Source organism: Neolamprologus multifasciatus, chromosome 16 (genome assembly GCF_963576455.1).
Source record: "Neolamprologus multifasciatus chromosome 16, fNeoMul1.2, whole genome shotgun sequence".
NCBI classification, from domain to species: domain Eukaryota; kingdom Metazoa; phylum Chordata; class Actinopteri; order Cichliformes; family Cichlidae; genus Neolamprologus; species Neolamprologus multifasciatus.
The window spans coordinates 14,887,489-14,910,291 of record NC_140454.1 but is presented as its reverse complement, the minus strand read 5'-3'; the positions used below and the strand labels follow the sequence as shown (position 1 = coordinate 14,910,291).

General features: G+C 38.6%; 1 protein-coding gene across 2 annotated transcripts in view; it reads right to left on the bottom strand.

The window, feature by feature from the left end:
- Window positions 1-34: 34 nt before the first annotated feature.
- Window positions 35-22,803, bottom strand: part of uxs1 (UDP-glucuronate decarboxylase 1) — a 37,319-nt gene continuing 14,550 nt past the window's right edge. The window contains exons 3-13 of one of the 2 annotated variants that reach the window (XM_085134455.1): window positions 22,340-22,400; window positions 18,615-18,795; window positions 15,178-15,282; window positions 14,280-14,339; window positions 13,598-13,719; window positions 9,092-9,211; window positions 8,596-8,639; window positions 4,100-4,160; window positions 3,938-3,995; window positions 2,113-2,216; window positions 35-756 (exon numbers count right to left, since the gene is read on the bottom strand). In XM_085134455.1, coding sequence (XP_084990581.1) covers window positions 625-756; window positions 2,113-2,216; window positions 3,938-3,995; window positions 4,100-4,160; window positions 8,596-8,639; window positions 9,092-9,211; window positions 13,598-13,719; window positions 14,280-14,339; window positions 15,178-15,282; window positions 18,615-18,795; window positions 22,340-22,400 — 1,048 coding nt within the window. In that variant the 3' untranslated portion in view covers window positions 35-624. The remainder of the gene's footprint in view (window positions 757-2,112; window positions 2,217-3,937; window positions 3,996-4,099; window positions 4,161-8,595; window positions 8,640-9,091; window positions 9,212-13,597; window positions 13,720-14,279; window positions 14,340-15,177; window positions 15,283-18,614; window positions 18,796-22,339; window positions 22,401-22,803) is intronic. The other variant, XM_085134456.1, reaches the window with a different exon arrangement.

The window sequence follows — 22,803 nt, the reverse complement described above, 5'->3', positions numbered from 1 at the left end:
TCTTTAACCATCAACATCAAACGCAAAGTATTGGAAATATTTTATTAAAATAGCATCTTCACCCGAAATAATTAATCCACAAACACGGAAGATGTTGTGAAAAGCAAATCTGTAACAGTCTTTCTAGAAGGTTTATCCCAGCCCTGCGGTGCGCTGCATGGACAGCCAACAGGGTGCCGGCATGCCACTGATCGAAGGACAAAACATCCAGTGGAAAAAACCAAATTCAGATAGCTTGTTTCTACAGACAAAACACAAAGTAAACACAAAGCACAGATGCACAGTGCAAGCTGTTTGCAGAATTCTCATGTCGGCGATTTAAATAGCAAAAGCATAAATTCACAAAAGAAAGTAGATTGAGGCAAGTTTCTTGCCTTCAGTTTGTTGCCTCTGATTCAGGCTCGTCTGTCACACGAGCTGCAGTAAGGCGGCCTTACTGACACTAAAACTGTAGGTCCAGTGCAGGCCAACAGTCTTTGTAAAATACGTTTTAAGAGTAGGATGTCTCTGCTTGTCAAAAAAAAAAGGACTCCATTTCCCAGAGTGCAGCAATCAGCAGTGTATTTCACAGAGCTGCACTTTAAGGGCTCTTAACATCTTTGTGTTGAGGTGGAACAGTAAGGCTCAGTTGTGTCTGGGTCTTCCTTTCTTCATGCGGGCAGCTTTAGGTTTGGGGATGTACTGGTTGTTAGCCTGGTGCTCCAGCTCTCTGCTGAAGTACTGAATTGTTTTGTTTAAGCCTTCCTCCAGGGGCACCTGTCAACACAAGACAACACATCAAACGCTGACATACTACCAGGAGGAACAGGAGGTGTTCGACACCTCGGAGTCAAATACCTTCCCTTAACCGATCATTTAGCATCTTAGATCACTGACAGTCCGGCTAATACAACCCCCTGTCATATATATTCACAGCCTGCCCTTCTCTTTCCGAGTTAAGGTGTTGAATTCATAGGAATAATTGTAAATATTATGAAGTCACGGTGTGACTGGCCTTTGATGTTTTGGATAAATTCATTTATTTTTCCCTCAGGAGGTTAAAGAGGTAACAGTGAGATTGATACTGGATGATAGAAATATTGAATATAGCTATCATCTAGAAGCTCTTTTTTTCCTGTTTCAAACTGTGCTGCCTTTAACTTTAATATTCCCTCCCCTCACCCCCAACCAGTTGCGACAGATGGCCGCCCCTCCCTGAGCCCAATTCTGCTGGAACTTTCTTCCCGTTAAGAGTTTTTCCTTACCATTGTCACCTAGGTATGTGGTCATAGGGGGTTTTCTCAGATTTTTATGTATTACTGTGGGTCTTTACCTTACAATATCAAACACCTGGAGGTAAGTGTTGTTGTGTTTTGGCGATATATAAATAAAACTGAATTAAACTGAACATGCTAACTGAGACCTGTTAACTCTAGAGCATAGGTGTCAAACTCTGGCCCGCGGGCCAGATTTGGCCCGCAGCCTAATTACATTTGGCCCGCGAAGCCATACCAAATTACTATTAGAGCTGGCCTACTGGTATTATACAGCTAATATATATATTGTTTAGTATTAAGCTTTGCTTGTTCCATATTCAGTTTTTCAGGAAAACGTGTTTGAGTCCATAAGAAAAGATTCATTCTTATATCTGGAGGAATAAATACATTTCAATAAATATTAATGTTAGCCCACGACTTTGTTCCAGTTTTGAATTTTGACCCACTGTGTATTTAAGTTTGACACCCCTGCTCTAGAGTCTGAAATGTGCCAAACTGATGGTAGGAATAGCTGCTTGGCTAAGCTCATCACTGATTTTTTCCCCCGTGGGATAACTCCCCAAACTTCTGCTTTTATAAAGATTAGCAGCATCCAGCTGGTATTTATCCTCCTAATTCCTATGGACGCAGTACTTTGTTTTCACAGGACTGCAAAGAGTTTCTTTTACACTTAATCGCAAGTCTATGTATAACAGTCTCATGTGTAAATAAACTTTAAATTATGTAACATTTTTAACACTCAGCTCAGTCACTATTAAAAACTTCAGGACATCAAGTATACTGATGGTGGAAGACAGCATGTGTGCACTACAAATATCTCAGAATATTCTCGGTGTCTGTCGTGCGTCACACGTACCACCGGTTCCCAGCCAAGCATCATCTTGGCTTTGCGGATGTCGGGTCTTCTCCTCTGTGGGTCGTCCTGGGCTTCAGGAAGAAACTGGATCTGGCTTCGGCTCACTGCGTGTGTGTACATGGAAGTGTTTTAAAGGACAGCAGGGAGGAGGATGTTATTATTCTTCACAGAGCCAACTGAAGGGACTGTTTTACCTTTAGGGAACTACATTCAGTGCTAGGTTTGGCCCTGGCTGGTTACTATGAAAGTAAGTCAGAGACTGCAATATGATGTCACACTATAGTGACTGATAATGTAAGACACTATACCAGTAAAACATAAAAAAAACCAAACAAACAAACAAACATGCATCTCTTTGCAGAGACCACAAAGACAAAAAAAAAGTAATTCCACCTTAAATAACCCTTGACACCCCTGAGGTTACGCCTGGTTTTGATAGTGCTGAACCAATCACAACTATTCATTCAATACAGTGTGCTTCACATGATGACAAACATTTCACACTGTGGTCTGTTTTTCCATCACTCAGAGATTTGGTGGCTGCAACTGAGTTTACACTTTTCCAATATCATCAAAAAACTAAAATGAAAACTCTAGACTTATTTGTTTACCACTGCAAAACAACAAAACACCTCCTTCTTGGTGTTTCTGCAGTGCAGAACTTAGATTTAAATTTAAAGTGTGTACTTAAGGAGTCATCCCTCTCTCACCCCAACCGGTCGCAGCAGATGGCTGCCCCTCCCTGAGCCTGGTTCTGCCGGAGGTTTCTTCCTGTTAAAAGGGAGTTTTTCCTTCCCACTGTCGCCAAAGTGCTTGCTCATAGGGGGTCATATGATTGTTGGGCTTTTCTCTGTATCTATGAAGCGCCTTGAGGCGACATTTGTTGTGATTTGGCGCTATATAAATAAAATTGAATTGAATTGAATCCCTCTTCCTATGTGAGAACTCGTCTTTTTCACTCTGCTGGGCACCACAATTTACAAAATGAAAATGAAAATCCATAAACAGTTTACTGAGGTAATAAAGCAGACATCAACACTCATTTTCACATTTTTTTTAATATATCTATTTTCAACATATAGATAGATTTTTTTGGTGCCAACAAAGGAAATGCCCCCTGTTGGCCACAGGAAAGAGTGCAGGTTTAGGGCACTTCCACCTCACTATTCAGACCCCAAAAGTTAATCTTTTATCATACACTCTGTGGGCATAAGATGCTGCCAGACTTCCCAAGACACACTTTTAAACAAACCTTCCTTGCACGTATACACACGTTTAAAAAAAAGAAAAGAAATCAGCAGGTATAACTCTCATGTTGGACTTATTGTTGTCTTGATTAGAACTGCTCTGCAGACTGGAGCCTCTACTACCACAAATAAGAAACACTGATCAACACATGATATACACAACACTGTGTCATCTGACATATCGTCCCTTCTTTTGGTTATTTTGTCACATGAGGTCACTTTTTGCAGCCCATTTAAAGCTTGTGAACCTTCACCTGTCACCAATCCACTGGAATACGCCTTACATCCATCAACTTATCACATTCTTGGATTCTGGTTATGACCGAGCAGTCTTTCATAGTTCTCTGCCTCAGGTATCATCAGCATTCATTAGCATACTTCATGCTGAGGCCCGCTGACATCCCCATTGCAGCTGACGCTATTTTGGTTGCATTTATGGTTAGCTGTGATTTGCTCCAAACAAGAAAGTGATCCTGCTTTTAAATGCCCTGTCAACTTCCTCCCAGTGAGGGCGACCTTATACCACCAGGATAAAAAGATGACGAGGCATGAGCCGGCACAGGCCGCACAAGACTTACCAACAAGACTTTTAATGAGGCGAGCAAACTCCAATATAGTGTGCTCTTCTGGGTTTCCCTGAAAAACAAATTAATCCATTACATCAGAGTCAGCAAGTGTCAGACACACAGAATCAATTTGCCTTTCAATTTATGAAACGCAGCCACATATTATGAACTCACCAGATTGACTGGACTGCTGATGTTACTGTTCATCAGCAAGACAAGGCCATTCACCAGATCACTGGAAAACACAGGAGCACACTCTATTTTTAATATGAAGGACACTTTATGAACATGCACAGATTTCTTTAATCAGAACACCGTGTATACTCCACGTGTTATCTATGCAAGTGTATCAGCATACCCTGACTGACACTTGTTTTACTCTAGTACAGCAACACAGGGCTATAAACACATTTCCGGAAAAATAGGGCACGTCCACTTTCAGATAATCTCTCAGATTATCCTGGACATTGTGGCTGGCTAAAGGCTCCTTTTCAGGGATGCTAATTAAAAACCACGAACAGAAGTTTGATTTTTTTTCTGTTGTCCTATATTTATTTTTTAAATAATGTCATTCTTAAATGACATTATTTAAGGTATACGTATTTCACACTTGCACAGACCACAAACAAAATATACCAAGCTTAGTATCTGCTACATTGAACATCTCCAGATTTATGCTAGTAGCATGGCTAACAAAGAAAATCAATTCATACCTTTTTTTTAACCATCAATTAAATTACTCACGACACACACACACACACACACACACACACACACACACACACACGCACACACACACACACACACAAGTCACTTCCTTATGGACAAATGTTGAATGGCACATTAACACAAATGTATAATCAGCCAATCACATGGCAGCAACTCAATGGATTTAGATATGCAGACGTGATCAATATGACCTGCTGAAGTTGAAATTGTTAATCAAAATGAGAAAGGATGATGACTAAACATGGCACTGACATTGGTACCAGATGTACCAGAAACCATTATTTCAGAAACTGAACATCTGCTGGGGTTTCACCTCACACATGTTCACACACAAAGATATGAAGCAGAGAAAAATGGTCAGACTGCTTTGAGCAGACAGGAAGGCAACAGCAACTCAAATAACCACTTGTTACAACCAAGGTGTTCCAATGAACATCTATGAGTACACACCACATCAACCGTGCCACATCTGTCAGCTGAGGATAAAGTTTTGACACTTCCACCAAAATTGGACAATGGAAGATGTTGCCTGAACTCCATTTTTGTGATATTTGGATGAAAGTATGGATCTATCCTGTCTTGTATCAATTGTTGAGGTTGTTGCTGGTGGTGTAAAGGTGTTTACACACTTTGAACCCCTTAGTATCAACTGGCCATTGTTTAAACTCCACAGCCTAGCCGAGTATCATTGCTGTCCACATTCATCTCTTTATGGTGAATCCATTGCCTAATGCCTGCTTTCAGCAGGGTAATGCACTGGTTTCTCAAACTGGCTTTTAAAACATGCCAATGAGTTTACTGTACTCAAGTCGCCTCCACAGTTACCAGGTCCCAGTGCAACAGAGCACCTTTGGGATGTGGTGGAATGGGTGATTCCCATCATGGATGTGCAACCAACAAATTTCCAACCAAAACCGATTCCACAAAGAATTAAAGATCGTTCTGAAAGAAAAGGTCCAACATGATACTAGCAAAGGTGTATCTAACAAAGTGTCTGGAGAGTGTACGGAACAATTTATGATTCTAACCTAAAGGGCAAATCAAATATGGACCATTTGTTTCTCTCACTCTCCCTAACACACACACACACACACACACACACACACACACACACACACACACACACACACACACACACACACACACACACACACACACACACACACACACACACTTAATTAACATAATTAGACCTTAACACTGGCAGGCAAGTGGACACTGAGATAAGACTGTCCAACTCTGGAAAAGTTAGTTTAGAATTTAGCAGGTTAACAATCTGATATCAAAAACAAACACAGAGACAGTTAAGGGAACTTAATTGTGCTTTTTGTTTCTATTACATTTAATATTACTTTATATTTAATTAACTCTGATGAAACAGCCGTGTGAGGATGTACCCCGCCTCTTAAACAGCTGAGCTGGATAAGCAGTTAAGAAAATGGACGATGAAATAGACAAAGCAGCATGTTTGAACCTCCCCCGGCAGAAACTTGATGTGAACTTCTTCACACCAATGAATCTTTTAGTGCTGTTCCCCAAATTGTTCATTATTTATAAATAATTCTACAAATTTTCTTTATAACTTCAACCATATTTATTACACCTTTTCACCCTATGTTTCTTCCTTTTAAAAATCTAAAGTTCATTGAGTTCATTCCTTTTATCTCATCATATTACTTTATTTATTGACACAGTTACCATTTATATAAACACTTTTGGTACATTTGCTGTTAATTTCCAAGGATTTACTTTCACTTAGAAATCCAACTATTTGTTTTTCTTTTGATCACTCACAAAGAAACTTCAATGCAAAATTGAATGCATGAATGAATGCTGTTTGTAAATTCTGTAAAAACTTTTAATAAAACATTTCAGAACTGAAATTATGAAATTCTCCAGTGCGCATCTTTAATTGCTTGATGTGAAAGTTTAGATGTGATTACCCAAGACTGTTTACACAACACAAAAGTCATACAGGGCATCAGGTAAATATTACGATCAGATACGAGAGCTTCAAATGCTCTGTGCCTCTGATCCCTGTTGCTCAGTCTGACGAAATGAAACCAGTAAATACTCTTTGAACTTACACCATGCTTCTTTACTTTATATTAAAATCTACAACAGTGTAAAACTCTACCCACAAACATATCTTTCATACAATTTAATGCCACCATGAACAAAAGCCTCACTCTGGTTTACATTGGCATATGTGTGTGTACAGAGACTGCTTAATATTTCATATTAAAAGTTATTTGTCATTATTAGTAATTTTTTGTTATAATATTTGAAACAGGTGACACACAATAGTGTGCAAAAGTCTTGAGCCACACCTCATTTCATTTATAAAGAAATGTTCAGTAAATAATAACCAAATATAAATGGAAATAGAGTAGATGAGGTAAAAAAACAAAAACAGGGCTTTTACATTACTAACAAGACATAATATTTGGTATTAACTAATTAATTTAACATAGTCTAAACCAGCGGTCCCCAACCTTTTTTGCACCACGTACCGGTTTACGCCCGACAATATTTTCACGGACCGGCTGTTAAGGTGTCGCGGATAAATACAACAAAATAAAACTAGTACCGGTACCAAAAAAAAGAAGATTTATTCATAACACACGTGAAAAGACCCAAGAAAACCGAGTTAACGATAAAAACGATAACAAAATAACGCTGAAAACTGATAAAAACCCTGAAAACCATACATTTCACACCTGAGCCTCAACTCTTGCGGCCCGGTACCAAACGACTCATGGACCAGTACCGGTCCGAGGCCCAGGGGTTGGGGACCGCTGGTCTAAACTCTCCTTGATGGCTTTCTTTAATTTCTTTAAGTAGTCTTCAGGAATAGTTCTCCAGGCAGCTTCAACGACATTCAAAGCTCTTCTTTGAATGTTGGCTGCCTTTTGTTCTGTTCTCCGCTTCAATAATGTTGAGGTTGGATCTTTGGGGAGGCTAATCCATGACTGACAGCCTTGGGCTACGTCCACACTAGCCTGGAGAGATTTGAAAACGGGGTTTTCGTCTGAAAATGCTTTTACTGCATTATCAGTGTGTTTCGAGTCATTGTCATGCTGAAAAATGAAGGTGTTGCCAATCAGCAGCTTTTCAGGTGGTATGAATGGTGTCTCAAAATCTGACTGTACTTCTCAGACTTCAAACACCACTGGCTGAAATGAGTCTCCACTGTGTTTTACAGATGGCTGTACACACTCACTGTTGTACCCTCTCCTGACCTCTTCCAAACATACACAAGATTTACAGTGGCAACGATCGTGTGTCAGGCCTCTGCTAGACTTTTTCTGGTCTCTTAAAAACTTGACTTTCAGATACTGTTCGTTTGTTGTAGATAGTTTACTTTAGACCTGCCACTTGACATATTTCGACAAGCAGTGTATTCGTAATATATTTGAGGAAACTGAATAAGCTTTCAGCTAAAAGCTCTTGTAAAATACTATTTTATGAATGTCAAACTGTTATCTTTATTATTATTTTTTGTAGACTCAACTAAAGAAATGCAAATTATGTGACCAGCTGCTCATAACCAAGTGCTTCAATATGCAATTTAAAATTATTTTTCTGCTAAGACACAGGATCATCCTTTGAATCAGGTGCCTTGTTATACTTGAATGATTCATAGGTCAGTGCTGAGGGTCTTACTACATAAAGCTGAAAATACAAGAACTGGACTGAAAACGAGTGAAAAAGCAACAAATGTCAAAAGAAAAAACTTTGTATGATCTTCAGAAAGCCTTGAGAACTATTGCTCAAGATTACTTCAAAAAATAGAAGGAAAGTTTGGCTCCTTGGAAGCAAAATAAAAATAAAAGGGGGTGTGGCTTAAGAGTTGTCTAAGATAATGAGACAATGGAGATTGACGAGAAAAATTGTGCATTTCAGGGATAAATATAATGGGTTTAATTTAGTAAACTTACCTTACGTACTGAAAGGCTCTTGTCTGGGAGCCGGTACCGTAAACCTAAAAGAAGAAATAAAATAAACAGGCTATCCTTGAGTGATGAGCAAGCTGACATTGTAAAATGTCAAAGTCAAGGCCAAGGTTAACATGTGTTACCCTGTGTAAATACCCTCAGAAGCAGATTCCCCTTTGGACCTCTGGATGTATGTTATTCCCCTGCTCCCATTCCTTACATTTCTCTCTACTGCATCCATATTTGGTTTCAATGTAATGCTTTTAAACCACTTTTATGATGTAAAAAATTATGTTAAACAGGTCAGGATCTAGATTTGAAATAATAAAACCCATCCTTTAATTTTCAGTTAAAGAAAATTATATGTAATATGGATATTAAACCATCTTCCACGTGGGACTAATATAATGTGCTTTAAAATGATCCCGATGTGCCTCGATACTTGCAGCACATACAAATGAGGTGAAAGCCGAGCAAGTAAAAAGCTTAAAATGCATACAGTGAGAGGTTCTCCTTGAAGAGCCTGAAGGATGAAGTTACTGACAACACGTCCGTCGTTCATGTGCATACGGGAGCCGAACGTGTTGAAGATTCTTGCCACTCTCACCTCTACACCCTCCTGTAAGCAAAGGAGAACCGAGAACTTGTTAACTCTGAGGTGTCTGAATACTTTTTAAGGATCTCAACACTCAATCCTTGAGCATCCTGTGGTTTTTACAAATATACATTTTTATACACATCACTGACTCTACACTGTCTGGCTGGGCTCACTTAAAAAACTAGAAACTCAGCATCGACCCACACAAATAAGACGTACACACAAATAAATGAGTTCCTTTCCAACATGGCAGGTAATTAGGGAAGGACAAGGGCAGTAGATTAGCCTTTGTTAACTGTAACAACTCAGCTGACGCCAACAGTCGGAAGCCATAAATGTGTAATGGGGTGGGGGTGGGGGGGCCTCACAATCACATATTAAGAATCTCTCCAGCTGTTAGACTAACACAGCTGTGTCCTTGTTTTAATAACTTTCTTTAGATTTACTGTTTTTAAGCATCAGCAGCCCGCTTCCATAATGAGCATTTGAATGTCTGACAAACACTTTATTTAGACATGGACAATCAGATATAACGAACCTCTCATAGATAAATGCTGACTTTTATCTGTAGTCAATAAGTGGAGAAAAAGCTTTGAACTAGGAAACTGCTCCCATTATATTCAGTGCCCAGCAAAACAGCCAAATATAAAAATGTAACTTAAGTTTAACCAGACATTTTTCTTTGTTCTGTTTTTGGGGAAACCATCTCCCACTTTATTGAGATTGATTCTTTGACCTGATAACAATTAAAGGATCAACTCCATGGACCCTACAGAGCTTTAAGTCGTCTTCACAGCATCAGGACTCATTTTGCATACGTTGTTGATTATCTAGAAAGAATTTCCTACATTGCTCATTAAACATGTTTTCTACTCAAGCAGTATCTGAGAATTTGGAGGAAATTAAACCAACTCCTTTAGCCAGAACTTTTTCCAGGATACCATCCCGACACATACATAATCACCTCCACTTGTCAAAAATCAGTAAATAATCGAGGCCAAGTAGAGGATAGATACTCTGCTTGATCCCAGAGTGAGAAAGTTCTTCCTTATTTTAAATCCACGGACCTTCTTAAGTCATTCTCATGCACCACCACAAACTACTTCAGATGCTACGTGGAATCGTCTTTGGTCGTGTAATATGAATAAAAACATAAAAATTATGGAAATTGCTCTCTTGAAAATGTGGAACATGAAATTCAACAGGCACATCCTGCAAATATATTCAGTGTGGTGAAGATTAAGGACACAATGAGGACAACATGATGAAGAGGTCTCGAAAGGGCTGTGCGTGTGTGCTCATGTAACCCAGTCCCGTAAATAATGGTAAACTCCTACGCACTCAGCAGGGTTACTTTTCCTCCACTAATCTCAGTCCATGCACCTCACCGAAGATGTTGGTAAAAACAGTCTTCTAAGAGGAAATTAGTACACTTACGACAATAGACAATAAATAAGAACCATGAAAAGAGTTGACAGGACTCTCAGGAATATATCATTTTTAAAAAACTGTAGCCCTGGATATCTGTGATTCTATGTTCTGGTCATGAGCCAGACTGACTACATTTAAATTACTTGCAGCTACATTACCTGTGGGAAACTTTTAGGAACACCACCCATAATATAACTTCTTGGATAAAAAGAAAAACATAAATATGAATAAATAAATATGACTCAAAGCACAGGATGGCATTCTAAAAATGTAAAAATTTGAGATTTATAAATATGTACCAATACGTGCCGAATTGCAAATGAAACACTGAATACTTGGCCCGTATGATAAATCTTTAGTGCCAGGATGAGGCTGTCCCAGCATTAAACAGAGTGAAAAATGACTCCAGTGTACAGAGGAAGAAGACTGACAAGTTCAGACAAAATACCTGGAACCTCTAAACTCTGACATTAACAAAGCTGCAAATTAACATTAAGCTAATGCAGTCTTAGACACACTGTGACTGCATAACTGCAAATATAGAAAGATCACTTAACCAGTGAACACAAAAAGTCTTAATGTAAGCATTGGTATGCATGTAAGCTACAACTATATACATATATATCTATATAATCACCTTCTTCTATATTAATAGGATAGTGTGATCAAAAGGTTCTGGGAATGGGGCCTACAAAAATGAAAAACACCTGATTTAAATTTGCCTAATCTCTGCAGATGAAAGAAAACATCAACTTGGGTTTCAAACTGACCTACATTTAGTAATGGATCATGACTGGTGTTAAGAGCTGGATCTCCAAGCTAAATCAAAGACACTTGAAGTGGTCACAGTGTTCAAACCTAAAGGCGGTTCAAGCCCAGGGTCAGGCTGTTAATGCAGAGTTTTGTTTGGCCCCCTGAGGTGTCAGAGTAAGAAAGTGCCAGTGAGCCTGGAGACTATTTTTGGCACACCAACACAATTTTCTCTCTCAACCTGGACTGATCCAGATGAGACTCCATGCAAATTTGCCCACTTCATGAAAAAAGAAAATTTGATTAAGGGATTGCCATTTTTACACACCACAGGAGACCCAGCTTCAGGGGACATGGCTACATTTTTAGAGTGAGCATAAAAAATATAATAAAAAAAAAAATCAGACGCACTGAAAAGAGCCTGAGGTGCATGATGGTAAACAGAAAACCCGCCAAATCTAAATTTGTCACGGTTTTCCATGTTTAAAAGGTCCATTTCCAGAACCTTTTAATCCCCCACTCCTCATGTTTCATTCATATTTCATATTTTATGCTGAACGTTTTCTATAGGTTGTACACACTGCTTAGCCAGTCACTCAAAACTGGCAGGTTTCTACCTTCAAAAATATTTCAAGTGAAGCTCCAGCTGAATCATTTTATTCACTTTCATTTGTTGAAGCATAAATCTGATAAAATTGGGGAGGGGGACATTTTGCACTCCATCATTTCTAACAGTCTCCAACTTTTCAGCAAGATTTCAGATACTCATGAAGAAACAGAAAGTTGTGCTCTACTACAGGCTGTACAGTAGTACAGTAGTGCAGAGAACTGAACCAAAGCCAGCCAACATCCAAAAAAAGAGTGTTGAATGTCCTTAAAAATCCCCATTCTTCTAGAACATTCGAACTATTCCTAAAGACTACTTAAAGAAATTATCAGAAAATCTGCCTACGAGAGTGTGTTAAAGAATAAATGTGGTCACACCAAATATTGACTTCCAAGTTTGTACAACTGTAAAAACTCCTGCCTCATATATTTCCATGTATGGCTGCACGTTTCAATAAACTATTTCCCAATTTTCCTGACAAAAAACAAAGAAATGAGAAGTTCAAGACTTGCACAGTACTGTCTTTATGCAAAACACATCAGGCACTTCCCATAAGGAAGTAGCTCTCTGTGCTTAATTTAAGAACCGTGTACTCCCTGCTGTTGAAAATCTGTGATGACACTTTAGCTTCTTTTTCTCCTCACAGGTATTTTTCAAGAGAATAATCGGAGGGTTTTTTGTACCACAAAAGCATACGCTCTATTTTTTTTCCTCTCTCTGTCGCATGTTTTGTTTAAAATCTTGTTCATCTTCACCTTTGTTACAATGTAACACAGTTATGCATATGATCATTAATATAACAACCAAGTAAAGAGACATTTTAAGCATAATTTCATATTGTCCAATCAAATAACTTGATTGGAAAAAACTGTTCTGTAATTTTTGTACACACACACCCTTTAATGTTTCTTTATGGCGACAGGCAGGTAAGACATGCCTTTTCATCTGCTCCATAACCCACATTCATCCCTTTTTAAATGTTAATGAATTTTGATTGCATGACCGGGCAATAGATGTTATGTGCAATATTCTCGTCCCGCAGCATAAACAGCTGACATTTGATTCTGAAAGCCAGCCATTTCCAAGAATTCTCTCAGTAAGTGTGAAAAAAAATAATGAGGCTCTGAGGGGGGCGCGGGTGACGAGGCAGATAAATAAATATCACCTGCCTGAAGAAAAGGCAAGAGAAGTCAATCATATCTGATCATCAAAGGCTGTTGTCAATCAAGTCAATACCAATCCGTCTTAACATAACTGAAATCATGAAGAGCTTTGCTGAATTTTTCATCATAAAACACAAGTCTCAACACAAGGTCGACATGCCTGATAGGAAACTATCGCCTTAAAAACAGCCTCATAGCAAAACATGATCACTTTAAAAAAATATATTGCTAGAAACCTGTTTATCTTAGAAACCTTTTCACCGCTTGCATGGACAGTTATTTCTAGTCCTCTCATCCAGAAAGTATTAAGTGTCTGTTTAAGTAGAAACATTCAATTATTGTAGAGATTTTCATTTGTATTTAAATGTTTTTTTAGATAATTGTAGGGTTTATTTTATAATAATTATCAGGAATAGACGATGTTATTGTACAGTAAATGTTAAATGATGAGGATACCTGCTTCATGTAGGCATAACACATAGTTTCTGCTACACGCTTCCCCTCATCGTAGCACGCTCGAGGACCGATCGGGTTCACGTGACCCCAGTAATCCTCATTTTGGGGGTGTACCTCTGGATCTGAAACAAAATTATTTCAGGAACAGATCAAGCAGTTTTCACATAATTTCAGCTCAGCTTTCTCCACACAGAAAAAATTGCTTGTTCACTGGTGCACACACAGACACGTCCATATCTGCCTAGAAGATACAGCTGCATTTTACCACTTAGCAGATAAGATGAAACATTTGCAATAAATAATTAAGGCCTGTAAGAACAGGCTGAATGACATACCTTCATTAGCATTCAGGGTAAAGCTCTCATTTGCCATTTCTGAATCTCACAGTAAACACGGTACAATACTTCAGCCTCACAATAAGCACAAATTGTAAGAAATCATTTGGATTTTTTAAACCTCTTCATCAATTATGACTCTCAAAATCTGATTAACAGCGCACACATACACATAAGATAACACCCAGGTTTGTTCAATCTTGTGCTCTTGCTGTGATTGAAACCCAAACTGCGTTTTAGTGAAAGATGCAGGATGGATAATAGGAATGAGCAGTAAATAACATCAGGTATGGGAAAGGCTCACAATGGCAGTGGAAAACAAAACCAGCTTCAGAGATCTTTCTTACCTCCATAAACCTCAGAGGTAGAAGCCAGCAGGAGTCTTGCGCCCACACGCTTGGCCAGGCCTAGGACACAAACAAAACAACAGTGTTATGGTAGGTTGAGCGGGTAACACTCTGAACCTCTGGGCAACCACTTTAGATCGTGAGGTGGCTGCACAAGTGATCTGGTGGGAGGCAACCTGTCTTCAAACAATGACGGTACAACTCGAGAGTGTCTGGAAACATTCTCATAGAGCAGTACATTGGTCCTTTTTGTTATATTGGTATCCACGTATCATTTCATTTTGTTTGGGGATGACAAAGTTTCTTAGCCTTTTCATGGTGGCCCCTTCAAAAATGACAGGACTATTAAGGATATACCTGCTATTCTGACTCAGTACTTATTATCTGACCAGCAGGAAAATGAAAAAGAAAAGTTATTTGCTTCTCTCAGAGCTGTACCACTGATGGAGTTTTGAAATGCATTTTACATCTGAAAGCTTAATCACTATTGTTAGCACACAAAAAAAGCCTCACCAGACTTCTCATGAAGGATCGAATAGGTCGCAGAATCATATATCCTTAAGTAATGAACCTAAGTTTGAATATTCTGAGAGCACCCAGACAAAATAATATGACAGGCATTTTTTTCTGGAGCAGCTGGATAAAAAGCTGACAATTTAATGAGCGAGACTAATGGATCCTATTTCTTTCCCTTTACTTCTTCAGTCTGACTTGACAACAAAGACATTTTTTATACAGGCTTAACTGAAGACTGAAGAATTATTTACAATATTTTATTGTTAAACGGATGGAGAAATTAAAAAAAAAAGGCTACATCAATTCTGATTTACAGGCAATGCAATTAGTGAGTCTTCTTAACCTTATCCTTGAGTTATCCTTGAGTACTGAGTTTACTTACCAAGCATGTTAAGTGTGCCAATGGTGTTGGTCTTCAGTGTTTTGATGGGATTGTACATGTAGTTAGGAGGAGAGGCTGGAGATGCCAGGTGATAGATCTGGTCCACTGTGAAGAGCAGAGGAAACAATAATCAATAAATCAATCCTGTTTTCATAAAATTTGTATATGAGGATTTTTTCCTTAGTTTTAAAGCCTTTATTGATAATCAATTTAAGAAGCTTAGGCTTTAAAAGAGCAGGAGAAAAGACTAAACTCAAAAAGCAAAAAACTCCTACATCACTTTGTCCTTGAGTTATCGCATTCACAAACTTGGGTGTCTGTGGGTGACTACAATACCCCTTTAACCTTTTACGGCTGAGAGGTAAAAAGCTGTAATAATGCAGCAGATTCAAGCTGAAGGGCTTAAAAGTAACAGATATATGTGCTATATCATATTAGAACAATGGACTACAAACAACTATCTATACTTTGGGAGCTGCAGGTAAGTCTAAACTCGAAATACAACAAGTTTTAGCTCTGAAGAAATGCTTGGTTTAAAACAGTACTACTGCAAACCAGAACAGTTGTTCTTTGAGGCTTTCAAGGTTGAGTTGCAAATCTATATGTGTCAAACATTTTAAATGGAAGACAACTGGTTTTTAAAAGCGTTTAGAACAATATAAATAACATACGTAATCAGAAATTAGTAGGTCGTGTTATTTGAGTTATTTCGATTATTTTTTACCCCAAACTGCAAACGGCCAATGGGTAAAACAATATGTGGGATACTTCCATATTCACTGAGTCCCCCATGGCTTTCCCGGGAATCTTTGATTATACAAAGGCTTTGAGAATAAACCCCAGAGTCAGAGACCTAAAAGCTGCACATTGGTTTTAAATGGAAACTCCTGTAACCTGACTGGCACCAAACTGTAGCAACCTTTTCCTCCTTTGGATCTATCATTTGTGTGGAGAGGAGCAAAACTTGTTCTTCATATCCTTTCTTTAACTAAACGAATTCAAACGTGTCAAATTAAAATGTTTCATAAAATTACAATGATCCTCAAAGTTATTTAATAATAGGGATGGGTACCGGTATCCGGTGCCATGATGGCACCGGTTCTGACATAAACGGTAGTAACCAGACCGAAAAGCAGCGCACATTTCGGTGCTCTATTTCAGTGCTTTTTTTTCCTGAGATGTGATACATTTTAGATTCTAGCCAATCATTTTACGTTTCCGATGATAGTAGGTGGGTCCAGGTACGTACGTTCTTTTAGAGCAGAGCTACAGATTAAAAATGCCCAAGGCGAAGTGGTCAAAAGTCTGGCTGTACTTCACAGCAAAAGATGCAAACTCAGCAGCCTGTAACAAGTGCTTTAAGCTGATACTGTGATACTGTCAAAGGAGGTAACACCTCAAATCCGATGAAACACCTGGCGACGCATGGCATTTTTTTTTAAAAGCCAAGAAATGTGTTCCTCTCAAAATTCCAAAGACACTGACGTCAGATCAGACTATTGCGAGCAACAGGAGATCTCTTTCGCTGTGCGCATTTATTTTTAGAATACATTTTCAAGACTGTATATTAGCAATAACATTAAATGTAAATCAGACATGTTTGGTTGATCTCTTCCATATGAAATGTGTTCATCATTAGCACTCTCCATGCGTATGGTACTTTAATGGGGAAATTTTTTCACACCAAACTGCAGTGACGTCTTTAAGACATTATCAGGCAGAAAAACCAATTGCTACACTGGAACAAAATACTAAGTATGTCCTTTCTGCAGCAGACATGCTGGCTGCTATTACCTCAGCCGTCAATCCTCCCTGCCGTTAATAATCCCACCTCTGCCCATTCTCGTCCACTTATGTAGACACCAAGTCTAACAGAGTGTTAGGCTGTTTTTGACAGATGGTATACCAAAGCAAACAAACGATGTCAACACACTTGGATTGACTGAGAATATCAAGGCACTCAGCATCCTGGAACAATTCTCTTCTAAGCATGTACTGGGAATTTAAAGATAGACTGGAAGAAAAAGTGATAAACAGAGAAACTCAAATACTCTGACATCAAAACAGAATACCAAAGCTCTTTCCATCCTGACAGGCACCTACAGATCTTGACCACTCTGAGGTGTCAGATCGTGATAGAAAGTGCATCAAACATGCCGTACCGCTACTGATCACTCCAATCCGTGCAGATAGCTTCTATTGATAACTATTGATGGATGCTTTTGTTTTTGTATCCCATTTTCAATTCTCATAACCCCTAAAATGCCATTCTTAAAAATAACCACATCCAGGAAATGCTAACCTGATAGTTTGTATATTTTTGTATGACACTACAAAGCATGAATGTTTTGAGTTACATAGGTTTAATTGAGCTTCTCCAGCATTAAACTTTTAAAATGTAAATGCAGTTAGAATTACAACACTGTCAGACGACCCTGTGATAAGTCATCACTGTGGACACCAAAGTACTGTATGTTTCTTAAAATTACTCTTTTTTTTGGATCCTTTTGGGGGTTGGAGTGGTGTAACCTCTACTCAGAACAGCATTAAAGATGACCTATTTTTGTAGCTTCTAGCTCTACATTCTTATTCTGGGACTCCAGTAGAGTAGTTTTGCATGTCAACTGTTATACTGGCCCTCTGTGCAACACCATCAGTTTATGCTCCATCTGAAACAAGCCCTTTTAGCCCCCCTGTCTCTTTTGCCCTCCTCCATGCAAGCTTACTTTCTTATTTCTGGCTCGCTCAGGTCAGACTTCAGCAACCACAATCGAATGTTTTTGAGAAACACCTAACTAAAAAACGAATTTGAAAAAACATGTTCCTCACTCTAAAACTTCATATTTTGAGGTAAACGCTGTCACTTCAATACTCTTTCCACCTGCAGGTAGAACCCTAACTTTTAGCATTTCTTTAAAAATAAACAACTTTACTGTATAACAGAAAAAGCATTTTGTGATCAACCAGCAAAGCGTGCAGAGTTTTAATAACCATGCTCATGATGTCCACGTCAAAGTGGGCAAGAGCAGGTGGATGACTGTGTTAAAATCATGTTAAAATCCTAGCTTTTAGCTCAGGATGAAGTCTGAGTTTTCAACTTAGAGTGTACATAAGCCTGCATCATCATTTGAACGCCTGGCTTCATCAAGCACTGTGCTACTTTATGCTGAAGACATAGAGCACTTATATCTCAGTGAGCTGTTCACAAGGCAGTGATGTAATATTTGTTTTCTAAGGGGTGTTATTCAATACGGCTGTAGTAAACAGAGCGTATTTTCTTATTTCAGATATACTGATTGGAATCAAACACATTTGACTCAATGGAAAATAACTTGAGATAGCAGCACTGTGGATTATACCACTTGTTTCAACCAACAGGCAGACAGTAGAAATAAGTAGAAAAGGTCATTACCTACCACTTTCACTTTTTCACTCACCTTCAATGTAGAGAGGCTCTACCACATCGTGATTGATGAGTTCAAAGTTTTCATGACCAATCCAGTGCTCCACGTTCCTCTTTCTTCCTGTGAAGAAGTTGTCCACCACAGTCACCTCATGGCCATCCATCATCAATTTGTCGGTCAGATGGGAACCCACAAAACCAGCTCCTCCAGTTATCTAATAGCAAACACACAGTGATGGATATGTTTGCAATGTCAGGGTATGCGGAGTCTTCTTAAGTGTATATTACGTTACAAAGCAATGAAATGCAGCCTGTGAGCAAACAGTACCTTCAACATAGCATGCATGCAAATCCACAGCTGTATTCCACTAACTGCAAGTGCTCCGCCGTTTTAAAATACAATTAAATATGCTACGTAAGCCAGCAGGATTCATTATCTCCCATTAAATGAATATTAATGGGAGACTCAAATCTGTGGAGAGGTTTTGTGCCATTGTTTCATAGATTATTGTGATATTGTATCATAATATAATAGGCTAATATTTTGTTGCTTTACTTTCCACTATTACCTGTTAACATCCACCAAACAAACAACTTAGGGGTTAGGGTTACTAGAAGATAATAGAAGAAAAAACTAGAAGACGTTAACTTTAAAACCAAGTCGTTTGCATGCATTCCTGTGCAATCAATCAATAGTTGCATATACAAACTTGAATATATATATATATATATATATATATAGTGCCATCCATAAATGTCACTCGTCACCCATATCCAGCTTTAATATAAAGGCACCCACCTCCATGTTTCACGGCCAACACTTTGCAGTTGCTGTTGTCCCTGAGCTGTTTAATCTCTTTCACTTTTTCCTTCTTACTCATAATACATAGAGGCTGACATCTTTCAGTGTGTTTCACACCTTGTATGCAGTCACTAAAGTAACTGCCGCACAGTTAATACTCGTGCCAAGTCAGACACACGATCATCCATTTTCCAACAGTACGCCTCTTAATCAATGCAGCATTTGTGTTTCAACTCTTGTTCATTGCACTACTTATACTCTTGTGACCTCTTCAATCTTTATGAAAGCTTACTTTCTGTTTTTTACGCTTGCAGTGTCTTTCTAACCTTTCCAACACTTTATCTGCTAAATGATTAATGATTCTACTACACTGAATAAAATACTAAAGGGTTAACTTATTGACTCTTTAGCAAGTTAACTGAATGCATGACCTGAATTATTGCCCGTTGTTGGAATAAGAAGCATGTTGTGTTTCATTTGCTCATTACCAGTAGGCTCACATAATCCCTTAAAATGTTTATTTTGCACTGATGATATGTACATTTTTAAATTTGAAGTAACTATGCCATGTAGCCATGGCAGTAGACAGTGCTTTGTATTCGTACATATTCATTTAGAATATTTATGAAATTAAACTAATCTCAAATTTGGCCTCAATCTTGAGAAACTGGTTGTAGAACAACTGCTAGCGGTATTTAGTTACAACAGCAAGCTACACAGCACCGAAACTGCTTTTCTAAAGGTTACAAATAACTTATTCATGTCTTCAGACCTCAGACCAGGACAGACACATCTACATCCTGGTGCTGCTTGACCTCAGTGCAGCTCCGGACACCATCAATCATCCAAAGTTAATTAACGGAAATAGGCTCAAAGACTGCGTGGGTATTTCTGGAGTAGATCTTCTCCTATCTGTCAAATGGAAATATTTATTAATTGATTCATCCCTTTGACTGCACTGATCCTCAGTGGCATACACCGAAAACGAGTTCTTCCACAGTGACTCTGGAGACATATGTTACTGGAGCAGAGGCAAAAGAAAACGGTCAAAAAGTGGAACTATTTTAACTCAAATTAGAAATTAAGAATGGGACACAATATAAGCACCTTCATCATGCGTTCTTTGCTTTATCTGAATACTGCTTCTCAATTCCAGCACACTTCCAATCTCAGCCGTTAGCAATGTTTTTGTTTCACATGGTAACAAAGGCTGAAATTGCAGGACAGGGACTGCTGCTTTTGTGGCAGCCAACATAATCAGTCTGTTTATGACCCCGCATAAACAGCATGGAATGTCTTTCACTGGTCTTTGTAGCGTAGTGCATGTGACCGATATGGATTCAGTTGAACTGTTGATCACAATATAAACACATTTTTTTTATTCTAGTTTTGTGAAATCGTTTTTTGTCTGACTCACTTATTTTTATGTGTGTATGTCTAATCCAAGTATTTTGAGGCCACTGTTGTTAACATCTTTTATGTATAGTTACTAAAGTTACCAAATGGTTTTCATTGACCGTAAGAAAAAAACAGAACTCTTCACTAACCCCCCCCCCCAAAGAAACAAAAAAAAAAAAAACCAAAAAAAAACTCTGCCCATGTCACAACTTCCTGTTTGCTCCACTGCAGGATGGTGAGTAATTCAGAAGGTCCTTGGTTGCTACATTACTGCTCACAGTCTGACTCAAAGGAGGGCTAAAGAGCTAGATAATTAAGTTCAGACTTCTTTTGAGAATATCTCGAGATGTTTCTGTGATACACTGCCAACATTAATACTAGACCTTATTCTTTTTTATCATATAAAGAATATAAAATTAAGCATAACGTAAAAATGAACACTATGAATTAGCTTAAAGTTAATTTTTCATAATTGCTTGTGTGGTATCTGTATGTTTAAATGGTTTTCTGTCTGATGTTGTGTAGTTATAAATAAGCTGTATTTAGTTTGCACCATGTCACACAACACTACTGACCTTCTAGTTCAGCACTAGGTCCAGCTCCACCCATTTGGCCCAATAGTGAGCACCACTTCAAGAATTAGGGTGGGCGATAGCTGCTGTAAAACTGCTATAAAGCAAGTGTTTTATAGGAAGCACTGATGGCCTTCGATCCAGGTCTGCTCTCTCAGACAGCACCTTAAGATTAGGGATGGGTACCGGTATCTGGTGCCATAATGGCACCGGTTCTGACATAAACGGTAGTAACCAGACTGAAAAGCAGCGCACGTTTCAGTGCTTTATTTCAGTGCTTTTTTTTTTCCACTTTGGATTCTAGCCAATCATTTTACCTTTCCAAGGATAGTAGGCGGGCCCAGGCACGTACGTTCTTTTAGAGCAGAACTACAGGTTAAAAATGCCCAAGGCAAAGCGGTCAAAAGTCTGGCTGTACTTCACAGCAAAAGATGCAAACTCAGCAGCCTGCAACAAGTGCTTTAAGGTGATACTGTGCAAAGGAGGTAACACCTCGAATCTGATGAAACACCTGGCAACACATAGCGTTTTTTTAAAAGCCGAGAAATACACCGTATTTGATAGCTTGCTGTAAGACCTCACACCGAGCACATCTACTGGGTGTGGTAAATCTCCATTAGCGCGGATCGCCCCGTGTGTGGGGCTGGACGGTGCTTATCATTTTGCAGAAAAATAAGAGACTGCTAAAAATAAAAACGTAAGAGCTTTTTGGACAAAGTTTGTGTTCTCCATTCTTTAAGCACCGGTAGAGCACCGTTTAAGCACCGGCACCATTTCAAAAGTACCGATTTGGCACCGGTATCAGATAAAACTTAAACAATACCCATCCCTACTTAAGATACACTTCCCTCAGTTTACTGTTAACATGGAGATAAGTCAGGCTTCGAGGAAAGATTGTGTTTCTGTTGGCCTTTGCTTATGAAAGCTCAGAGTTATGTCATGTCATGGTTACTGAAAATACAATTTGCACTTGGATGTGTTGCATACCAAAATTCTCTTACGATCCTTTTCTGACAGGAATTTCACCGGTGGGTATTTCTGAGAAAAACTGTAAGAGAGAACACAAAAACCTTTTGTAGAGAACATCTGGAGAAACAATCACATAAGCCCAAAGCAAAACAGAACAATCTAGGACCTTACTCTCAATCCAAGTCCTGTAATCTTATTAATAAACATCAATAAACTATATTTTATGGTTACCTTTGGTGTAGCTACAATTAAAAACGAAGATATGAGCTGGTTAATCATTTAGAGAAGTGTATTTATTTCAAGATTGCTTATGGGAATACAACACTGTTTCAAAAATAACCTCAACTCGATTATTAAAACTGGCCTTTAAATAACCACAATGCTGCACCACTAAGCCTGTGCTGTTTGCATGATGAAAAAAAAGAACATTTTTCACAGAACATTCACATTTTGTGTGGAGGAATTTTGGCCCACTTTACTCC